The sequence below is a fragment of the Chenopodium album genome, chromosome 16 (assembly GCF_948465745.1).
Source record: "Chenopodium album chromosome 16, dcCheAlbu1.1, whole genome shotgun sequence".
In the NCBI taxonomy this organism is placed as follows: Eukaryota; Viridiplantae; Streptophyta; class Magnoliopsida; order Caryophyllales; family Amaranthaceae; genus Chenopodium; species Chenopodium album.
In genome coordinates, this window is record NC_137849.1 from 41240660 (window position 1) to 41252119 (window position 11460).

Consider the following 11460-nt stretch of genomic DNA (forward strand, 5'->3'; position numbering starts at 1 on the left):
GCTTTCTCGTTATTTCACTCGTCTTTTGTAATTTTGACTACTTTAAAATGTAGTGCCATCTTCTCCTTAATGACACTCTAATAAGTATTCTTAATAAGTACTCTCTCTCTCTCCCTCCCTCCCTCCCTCTCCCTCCACCCCCCTTTTTCAATGGGTTATTTTTGGGTGTGTTCACCTCTATCCTCTCATCTACAATTTTGTGTTCTCAATTTTGAGTATCTATTACTCCTACCTTGAATTTTGTTTAAGTTTTCATTTCCTTGTACTACTTGTTACGGAGAAAAAGTAACAATTTTGCAACTATATGCTTTCATCAAACACCAATCAGTTTATAATTGCCCCAAGAAAAAGTGAACAAATATCGACATAACTTGTAAGAACTCTTAAGCATCAATAAGAAGCCGAGGGTAGTACAATGACCCTTGATTATCATACTCTTCTACATAATGTTCTTAGCACACACATTGAGATTCATCCAACAAAACAATGAACAAATTTAAAAAAATTGAAGTTACATGGTTTGTATGGTTATTTAACTTGTTTGTTGGTTAGTTATATTTATGCTATTTGGCTAATCCATCTGTTGCTATATAGAAAAATGTGTTCACACATAACGAAATTGAAAATGTACATTCATACAAATGGAAAAACATAGCCACTAATTACGATTAATGTTAAATTCTTAGAATATCCATTTGAGTAACATCAAATGCAAGAAACTATTCAAGGACATTTTAAAGCTATCTTAAGCTAAAACACTGTAATGGATTGCCTACTTATCTTCACAAAAAAATAAAATAAAAAAAAAATTTAAAAAACCAGTGGCAAAAATTATCCAGTACTCATAATTTATTATTAAAAGTTTAACACCCAACAAAACCAATCAATTGTTTCCACCAGCAGATACTCGGTCTAGACCTCGACTTTCTTTTGATGAGTTGAAAAATGCAAACATAACACATTGATTATTAATCCTTTCTTTGGAAGGGGAGCAGGAATGAGACACGGTCACAAAGTTCTCTAATACTCTATTAAAAGATGTGTATTACTTTGATTTGAGCTGCTTCATGAACTATATCAAATTCCTTTCCCCTAAATCTTCGTAAAGTAGACTCACAGCCTTTTTCATGACCAACCTTCACCTGCATTGAACTTGGGTAGCTACTATCTTCTTGACCTCTTCCGAAATCCCATCATATAACAAAAGCAAAAATAGTAGAAGTAAAAATATCAATAATGCTGAAAAAACTCAATTCTGCAGTGATTGATTCAGCTTCCTATTCCTCCATCAAAATTATTGAGACATTAAATTAAATATCATAATTTTATAGTAAGGTATATTCTAAAAATACAACCATGATAGTTTATAAGAAATCATATGCCACTCATCTCCTACTTAGTTGCCCTCTAAAGAAAAATACATCAATACACGAGAATGGACTCAACGATCCACAATGGAGGCTATATTATAAAAGTAAATAAATTACAATGTAATCAAACATATTGTTTAGTCCAAACTTTACCAAATTACTTAGCAAAAGAATCATGTTATCTACGGCACTAAAAATACCAATCTTTTGAGCTATCTTAACAGATTTAATAATTTTCAGACAACACTATAAATTCGCTTATAATAGCTCACAAATAACAGTTTTCAGCCATAGTATAAGCATATACAAATTCTCAATTCAAGGTAATGTTAATGTTAGCTACCAATCAATAAAGTATGAGTAATAGTTTTCCCAAATGCTCACTAATACTCGCATCAAAATAGAGAGACTCAAATCAAAATAAACATGGATAATCAAGAAATCAAAAGTGAACCAGATTTAACTATGAGCATTTTGGATTAAATTGCACAACTAAACTCATTTTTTCCCCTCTACAGAATTCCAACAATACCTATAAATAAACAAAACCCAAATCTCAAAATTCAAATTCATCAAAATAAACATAAAAAAAAAAAAAAAAAAAAACACCTGAGAAATAGACTAAACATAAATGAACCAAAAAGATATTTGCCAAAGAATAAAAGGATACTAAAAAGGGAAGGCATTGGAGATCGAAGAACTCACTCAATACTGCTCTTTCGCTAGCCATTAACCTTTTCACTTCAGATCCCATTCAATCTCCCCATTTCCCCTTTTACTCTCTTCACGAACAAAGTAGAAATCATTTTTTTTTTAAAAAAAAAAAAGTCAAAATGGGATTTTTACATGAGGTTAAATATCCACAATATAAACTTAAATTATAAGATCAAAAGAAGGTCTGTTACTCTATTCCAGATGAATTAAGAACCCTCTTTGTCTTATAATCATAAGAAAACTTTGTTTAAATTTGCAAGCTTTCTATCTTCCCGTATTTATTAAAAACATGGCAACATTATTATAGTAATTTGGGGCTTATAAAAAAACTGAAAATTTACTGAGGAGCAACAATTCTAGGATGGTAATAATGAGTGTTCTCGACTCTTCCAATAGTTGGAGCTGATATTCCAACATTCATATAGAAAATAATCAATTAGAGATTGAATGATCTAAATCAAATATATAAATAAATAAAACCCTAGCTTTATGATGCATGGGAATATAATCCCCATTTTTTTACCAAACTGAAATGAAACCACCCCAAAATTCTGAAATAATTTGTCACCCTCCATTTCTGCATAGATAGAAATTAAAGCATCGTTCATAATCAAGGTATAGGAAATATAACGAAAAAAAAGGAAATGAACAAAACCTTAAAAGTAGAAACAATAATAGCACCCAACCAATCTTCATGATGAAACAATGAAGGAAGAAACCGAGTTAATTATTATAGCATTCATATTATAGCCTAAATGTTCAGAAATTTGTAAGTAAGGAGGTTTCTCTCCTTGGGCCCTCAAACCACCATAAATACCGGCAGCCTTGAATCCCTTCGCAGCTGTACCTCCCCCAGAAATCTACAAAAGAAACTAAACACTGAGATTTCAAGCTTTTCTTTCTTCATTTCAGATATGGAAATAGACGCCAGAATCTGTCTTGCTATCCTTTTAACTCAATATTCAGGATCAGCATGACCTAATTAGCTAACCCCACTCCCCCAGCCCCCTCAAAAACTACGATCACAAACATGCGAATTGGTACAATGAAACACTTAAGAACTTATAAAATAGTGACACTTTTGAACAAATAATATAAATAGTAAACTGCATTCATGTACCATTCCATGTGCTGCAAATTAATTAACATTGTTCAGGATAAACAAGAAAACACAAATATAATTCGGAAATCAGTAACCTGCTGCCACGGTCCTTCAGGGATAAGTACAGGAGCTGCAGGTATATGATTCGCTGCAAGTACGTCCTTCACCGCATCAGTAGCAACTGACGACATGGAGACTATTGTCAATTCCCTCCTAGACCCAGACAGTCTGCAAAACTGATTAAAATGTGTATTGAAATAAAATGATTCAGGGTAATCCAGACACCGTACAAATATCATTTTCCAAACTGAGCAACCTAATTATTAGCTTACTCTTATAATAATCTTACAATTAAGAAATTATCTAGACCTTTTTGTTGTTGAATCCTGGAAGTTTGACCGGAATGTGATGGAAACAAATCGACATTGTTGAACAAATTTGGACTTGCTGCATTTTAAGAAAATGTGCAAACTTTTAGAGTTTTTCATATTAAATTCAAAATCTATAATACTGGAAAAGTGAGGAATGCAAAAAAAAAAAAAAAAAAAAAAAAAAAAAAAAAGGAAAAACTTAAAACATTCTTGAGTGTCTTAGAGCTAAACAACCCACAAATTGAGGAACTGATACAAATCAACAAGACAATAATCAACATACTAATTCATTCAATTCACTCACTAATTCACCAAACCCATTTGAATTAATAACCAAATTTGACATAATAAGGAGAAGAGAATACTTCGTATATACTTATAAAAAAACAGTAAACAATCATACAAGCACAACCTAAAAAAAATAAAAAATAAAAAATAAAAAAAACAAGCTCGAAGGAAGCTAGAAGCAAAAATTAAATTTTTAACATCTAAAACACCCCTATAAGCAATAACCAAGCTCATTGTCTATCATGTTTGACGAAAAGAATAATGTGCAGCCAATTTCTCTAATCTAAATATAAATGTACTGTATTAGGCAAAGCATCATAAGATGAGAGGAAGCACAGTAAGCAGTATATCTTAAGAAATAAACCCAAAAACAATTCATAGAACCCACTATTCATTCAGCACCATTATTCTGGAATGCCAATGATGCCTTCATCCCAAGCCTACTCAAGAACAAGGCATATAGGATGTGCAGAAGAAACACGAAGAAGCAACAATTTAGCAAGAGCTGCCAGAAAAGGAGAGTGTAATAAGCTTGATGGCTACATTATACAAAATAAAGAATTGTTTTTTTTCCCTCAATTTATAGTAACAAAGCCTAAATGTTCAGAAATTTGTAAGTCAATTAAATCTTTGTCTAAAGATTAATAAGGATAATTATAAAATACAGTTAAATTCATACAAGCACAAAAAAAAAAATCCTGCAAAAATCCATAAAAGCAAGAAGTCACTCACAAATACTTATTATGAGGTTCGGAGCTCCAAAAGCATTTGGGCAGAGTGCTTGAGAACTTCTCTGAGATTGTCTTCCTCTCGATCCTCTCCTATTTTCCCCCTGGAACTCAACAAAGCACAACGAGTGAGTGAGAACTACAGCAACTTTAGAGTTATTACAACTCAGTTGTTGTATCAGGGCTAGCTGACAGATTCGAGGGGTACATTATTGCTCATAGATCGTCAAGATTTATATAAGAAGACCTGTATAAAAACACACAAAACAAGTATGAATAGCAGAAACATTGATGTAGATAGTTGCAACTGAAGTATAAGTGAGCAATCTAAATAGTCAAAGAAACAGGAAGAGACGTACACTTAAATTCATCAAGACCCCCGACCAGATTTGGCATTTAGGTAATGCCCACCTGCGAACGCAATCATAGTAGGGTGTCCTTTTTTTTATCTATGCCTCCTAGATTAACTTTGTTATGGGAAAGGTCATATTGTTTCTCTTATCTTATGACAAACTTTAGGCAGATAAGTCTGCCTCCTTTTCAAACACTTTAAGAACATGGAACCCGTCTTATTCACAAGATTACAAGTAAGAGGAATCTTCGGAACATTAACACTTCAGAAACTTCTGTCAGTTTTGTAGCACACATTATTTGTTATAGGAGTAGATAAAGTCATAAATGACAAATGACATAAACAATATTCAATTTCGGGTCATGACTACGTTGTTTGGCCACGGGAGTGCTATGCGACCGCAGCATTCCCTTAAAGTTGAAGGGAAAATTCTACAGGACTGCCATAAGACCAGTGTTGCTCTATGGTACAGAATGTTGGGCTTCTAAGAAAGAGCATATTAAAAAGATGGAGGTTACGGAAATGCGCATGTTAAGGTGGATGTGTGGAAACACTTTAAGAGATAGAATCAGAAATGAGGTTATTCGCAAGAAAGTAGGTGTGGCGGGCATTGTAGATAAATTAAGGGAGAATCGTCTGCGTTGGTTTGGACATGTAAGACGGAGACCCGAGGGTGCACCGGTGCGAAGAGTGGAAGAGTGGGACCATGGAGGGATTAAACGAGGAAGAGGGAGACCAAAGATGACTTGGTTGGAAGGAGTGAGGAAGGATATGAAGTGCATGGATTTACGTGAGGATGAAGTTTTGGATCGTAAGGGATGGAGGAGAAAGATTTATGTTGATGACTACACGGAATAATCAAATTTGGTTCATGTTAGCCGACCCCACTTTTGGGATTAAGGCTTTGATTGATTGATTGATTGATTGATTGACTACGTTGTTTGGTGATCGTGATGAGTTGTATTTTCCTAAAGTAATGACTACTCTCTAAGCTTTAATGAGTATTGGGCCATTGGCAGGCTTTTAATACATACAATCAAGAAAATAAAATAAGCAAGCAGAGATGTAAATTAATTGAAGTGCTCGAGAACAAAAAGTCTAGAAGAGTAGTATATTGTAATAATCTCATTTAATAAAAACAACAAAAGGCTCATGTAATACGAAATAAGAAGTTAATTAAGAGTGATGAATAAACTTGGGGAGATTAGTGTTCATTCATTAAATCTATTTTATAAACATTTAAACCCTTCAATACATTTAAACTAATTAACTTTAGTCACTCACACATTTGAAAATTTAACATATACATTAATCCTCATCACTTTGGCAAATTATCAAAACATCCTACTTTCATTGTAAAATTACATCTAATAACCAAGTATAATGAGAAGTTGAGAGCAATGCATTTTCATCCTTTTTAATCTAACAAATCTAGCTTTAATTTTTAATCTCCAATTGGAACTTCAAGAATCAACACCCTCAAACATCACCTATAGCATCTCATGTCTAAAAGCAAGCTCACCAGCAGATAACCACTTATTTCAATGCAATGGAAAACTGGCAGAATAAAACAATAATTACCATAATATGCTAAACATGCAAAGCTACTGCGACTGAATCAAGGCAGCAATTTGGTTCCATTGCTAAACTCCAATGATAAAAACTTACACCTCTGGTAAATGTACACGCTACAAACAGTACAAAAATCTACCTAAACCCCTTAAAATCTCAATCAAGAAATGAAAATTTATAGAACCTACTTAGTTAATCCTCTAAATTTAGCAAAAATTGATCAATGTTAGAGACATAATCAAGGATAAATCACCAATGAACGAACAGAAATTGAAATTAGTTCTTCACAAAATAAAACAAAACCAAAAAAAAAAAAAAAAAATTAAAACTTAAAAACAAAAAATCAAATTTTAGAGCATATACCAGCATCAATAACAGCATCCCAATCTGTAGTAATTCCATCTTTCTGAAACTGCTGCGGCAGAAAAACCTGTGAGATCGCTAGCAATACGAACAAGAGAAGGGTTGAAAATTGAACCAATAAGAACAAGAAAGAGAAAGGAAACAGATATTGTATACACAACACATCAATATTTCTATTACACTGCAGGATTGTTCTCAAATATCCAAAATAAATCCAAATATTCCTAATAAACTGCAGAAATTTACTCAAATATCCAAAATACATCCAAACCCATATTAAAATGCCAGAATCTTAGTATACATCAAAATTCTCCTGGGTCCATCTACGTCCTTGCAAAAATTTAATTTCTAACATCTAAAACACCCAAAATATGACAAAGCTCAAGTAAAGTAGAAATTTTTACACCCATGAATATCTTATAACCAAAATGAGAAGAAAACTCAAAACTTATAGTTCAATGACAAAAAAGAATGCCTGAATTAAGAAGTTGCTATTTAGAAATATTGTTTAGAAATGAGCAATTTTTCTATCTTTCTATTCAACCACAACAAATTGAAAGGGAAAGAAAATACATTACAAGTTTATGAGTTTCGTCTATAGTTTAAGTGGTTGCAGTCCTGAGATAGCGGCAGTCTGATGCCGGAAACTTTGCCATCACCAGTACCCCTGCCGCCGTTCATCGCAATATGTCTCCTCTTTTTCTTGTTCGACAAAAAAAGAAAACCTGAATCAAAAGGGCGAAAATTCTTAGAATTTCATCAACACTCCTTCTTTCATGGATTACTCAGATTATTTCCGATTAAAATTTCCTCAATTCAATTACAAAATTAAATTAAAGAGATGATATATAGAAAAATTGAATTACAAAATTAAATTAAACCACAAAAACCTCAAATTTTCAAAAACCCACAAAAATTCACATTACCCCATTTCACAATCAACAAAAATAAATCAAATGTTGGGTAATTAACCATCAAATGAACAACATCAATAATTATTTATTTTTTTTTTTTTACCGAAAAGCTGTGACGGAGGGGAAATCGGTGGTGGTAGGCATATCACGAAAAGGTCGAAGCTGAATATCACCCCATTCTTCTGATAGTTAGACTTCCTTCTCCCAATTTTTTTCCTTTCTCTCTCCTCTATTACTTACTTCGTCGACCCAAATCAAACAATCCCCCCAGAAAAGCAAATCAATCTCGAACAATCGATCATTTCTAGGGTTTGTTTTAATTTCTATTCAGATTAGTGTTTCATTTCTTCATTTTTTGTTGATTTCATCTATGGCGAAATGGCAATGGAGGTTTAAGGAAGAAGTAAAAAATTGGATGATTGAATTACTAATTTGAGTCAGATTGCGAGCTTAATCTTCAATTCAAACTTAATCAGGTATATATCTTCAAATTTCATGCGTTCTTCATAATTTAGGGTTTTTACTTATGTTATCATACCTAATCTTGATTCGTTCTGAACTTGATGATAGTAATCTTGTTGATATTTATCTGATTATTGATGTTATTTTATCAATTCGAGTACAATGATGATTAATCGCTGAAATTTGCTTCAATTTCTAAGCACAAAACATGCTTTTTTTTCGGAATTAAGGATTTCTAGATTTGCTGATTATTAGTTGTGGTGCTTCATAATCACCATAAATCGTATCCTCTGACCTCTGAATTTTAGCAGAAATTGTTGTAGCTACCTCTGCAATTTCATCTACCTCTGGAGGAATCGAATTCACAAGAGAGGAGTGGTAATTGATCAACTAATTCAAAGAAAAAAACTAACCTCAGAAACTGCTCCAATGGTAATTTTGAGCTCATCGCCATTGTTGTTGAAGGAAACATATTTTCTCTCTCTAGCTTTCTCTCTCCTTGTTTCCATAAAAAGTCTGAGCTTCTTTCTGAGATGAGAAGAAAGAGAGCTAAGGGAAGTCGGTGATAAATCACTCAAGCTGTCAAGCATGAAGCATCAACCAATTAGATAAGGGAGCAAAGGGTAATTTCGGCATTTCATTAAATTCGGGGCTGATAATGTAATAACGCACAAAGTTACTGTTACTAAACTTTGCATATTTATAAGTGTTATAGATTCCAAGATATTATAAATATATTCAAAAACATAGAAATAATCAAAATCAGTCCAGTTTGAATTTTAGAACAATTTTATCAATCTGATTTATTTGATCCTAACGTGATTGTTCAATCTCTGGATCTTGTGTATACAATTTTTGGTCTGTAGTCAATTGTGATTCAAATTTAGATCCACCAGTGAATAGTCCTAAATCCTAATAGTGTGACACTATTGCAAGCGTTCCCAAATGTTCGAGTTAGTTTCTTTGTAGTTATCTTATTCATCATTTTTTATGTTTTTGTTGAGTTATAAACAAACGCACAAGTGAGCAAAAGTGTTGTTCCACATTAAAAGTGTGTAAAAGTATTGAGAAGTGTATTTCATATTGAAGAAATAATAAAGTTGTGTCCACTGTATAAGGCTAAGGGGCTATTCTTCTCATTGTCATATAATTTTGAGGTGGATCGCTAACCTTCTTTATCAGATAAAGTAAATACTCGTGACGGGTGTGAAATTTGCACCAAAGCTAATACAAGTAGTTGCAAAAATGTAATCCATTCTAGATCATTTGTATGTGACTTGTGACAAATTTTTTGTTCTTTCACCTAGTGACAAACCTGAGAAGGGCCACAGTCCAAAAATGAAATTATTTGTCTTCGTTTTTGGTACTTGGCACACTTTAAATAATCGATCGTATTTTTTAAGTAAACACATCGTTTTTTAGAAACTTTCTACGAGTATCATTTTTATTTCAATCATATATTTTAAAACAGTGTGGTCAACCACATATAAAAAATAGTGTTAAACTTATTATCTTTTATCATAATCTCTCACTTTCACATTCTTTAATCTTTCTCTGTTATTACATCCTATGTTTTAAATAAGTTGTTAAACACAATCACTTTCACATAATATTTTATTTTTTCAATTCTTCAACAAACCCTGCTACGTGCTACCTTTATATTTTAAGCACCATGTATATATTTTGTCACAATATAATTATATAAAAAAGAATGGAATACAACAGTGAAGTGCACCTAAGTGAAGTGCACCTAAGTTCAATTCAATGAAAGCACATTCATATAATAAGTTTGCATTTAATTCCTATGTATAAGTTCAGCTCAACATAATATATTCGAATAAGGGCCTTTTCACATTTACTTAATTTCATTTCAGTTCGGTTCAATTCAGCTCCAATCAGTTCAGTTCAGCTCCTAATTTCCCTCTCTCATAAAATATTCAGTTCAGCTCAGTTCAGTTCAGCTCCAATCAGTTCAGTTCAGTTCAACTCCAATCAGTTCAGCTCAATTAAGTAAATGTGAACATGCCTTAAGTTTAGTCTTTAGAAATTCAAATGGCTGAAAATAAGGTGAATAACACAATCTAATTACACGGAGTACTAAGGCCCTGTTCTCATCAAATTATTTTCAGTTCAGTTCTATTCAATTCAGCTCAGCTCAGCTCAGTTCAGTTCAGTTCAGCTCCTAATTTCCTTCTCTTGTAAAATATTTATTTCAGTTCAATTCAATTCAGTTCAGCTCTAATAAGTTCAGTTCAGTTCAGTTCAGCTCATTTTAGTGAATGAGAACAGGCCCTAAGTATAAGATAGAAGAAGTTTTAATAATTTCTAGATAATACGTAATAGCCAATTGCTAAAACAACTCTGGAGTTTATCATCAGGTCAGCTCACTCTTTGATCAAATTAAATCAATTCTCTATAATTGACTGAAAATTATAAGTAATTTACTTTATTTTTCTCTATTAAAATCCATTTATCGAATGATATGGACTTACGTACAGGAAATAATGTCAATGATATTGTACTTTATTTATGACTAGCAATGATGTAGTACTTCTTATAATCTTGAACTTTTTTTTTTTTTTTTGTTATTTTCCAATATGACAACTTGACAAGTTCTCTAAAATCATACTATTAAAAAAAGCTACCAAACCTCACCAGTCACCACAATATATACAGTATAATATTCTTTTACTTATCCAGACTTTGATTTGATAACGAGTTCAATAAATATATATATATATATATTTAATATTTCAATGATCTTTAAAATGCTGTCGATTCGCTGAAAGTGATACTACTAATCTAGTACAGTAAATAAATTGGAATAATAATAATGTAGTCCATGTAAAATTTAGTATTGGGTTCGACTTCGACTTTATGCGACATTTGGGACCATAAGCCATAACGTCCATAGACATCTAATTCTAGCATGAACACTTTCAAGGATTTTTTTTTTTTTTTTTTTTTTTTTTGTCGATTAAAGTTTTAGAGCTGGTATTCAAGAGATTTTAGGTCGAATTCCATCTACATTACAACATCGTAAAATAAAAAAATATAAAATAAAAAATTTATTTTTTGACATTGTTAAAACACTACAAATTATCATAACATAATTACATATAACATCATAATTTAGCGAAAGTTTTTGGGAAATAACTTTGACGCTCCAAAAGTTGTTTTGACACTAGAGAGAATAATTCTTTGCGTCATATGGCCTATCTAAT

The 11460-nt window shown here is 32.1% G+C and overlaps 1 protein-coding gene across 8 annotated transcripts; it reads right to left on the reverse strand.

The window, feature by feature from the left end:
- Window positions 1-822: 822 nt before the first annotated feature.
- LOC145586530 (arginine biosynthesis bifunctional protein ArgJ, chloroplastic-like) lies at window positions 823-8814 on the reverse strand. 8 transcript variants are annotated; one of them, XM_081643388.1, is made up of 8 exons: window positions 8650-8813; window positions 7439-7585; window positions 6861-6912; window positions 4782-4820; window positions 4578-4677; window positions 3536-3633; window positions 3282-3422; window positions 823-2944 (listed from the first exon to the last, which is right to left on the reverse strand). In XM_081643388.1, the coding sequence occupies exons 4-8, from the start codon at window positions 4791-4793 to the stop codon at window positions 2777-2779; spliced, it is 519 nt and encodes a 172-aa protein (XP_081499514.1). In that variant the 5' UTR covers window positions 4794-4820; window positions 6861-6912; window positions 7439-7585; window positions 8650-8813; the 3' UTR covers window positions 823-2776. The 8 variants fall into 8 exon arrangements, with proteins under 8 accessions (XP_081499514.1, XP_081499513.1, XP_081499511.1 ...); XM_081643387.1 differs by having other exon boundaries at window positions 6861-6927; XM_081643385.1 differs by having other exon boundaries at window positions 6861-6938.
- Between the last annotated feature and the right edge of the window lie 2646 nt (window positions 8815-11460).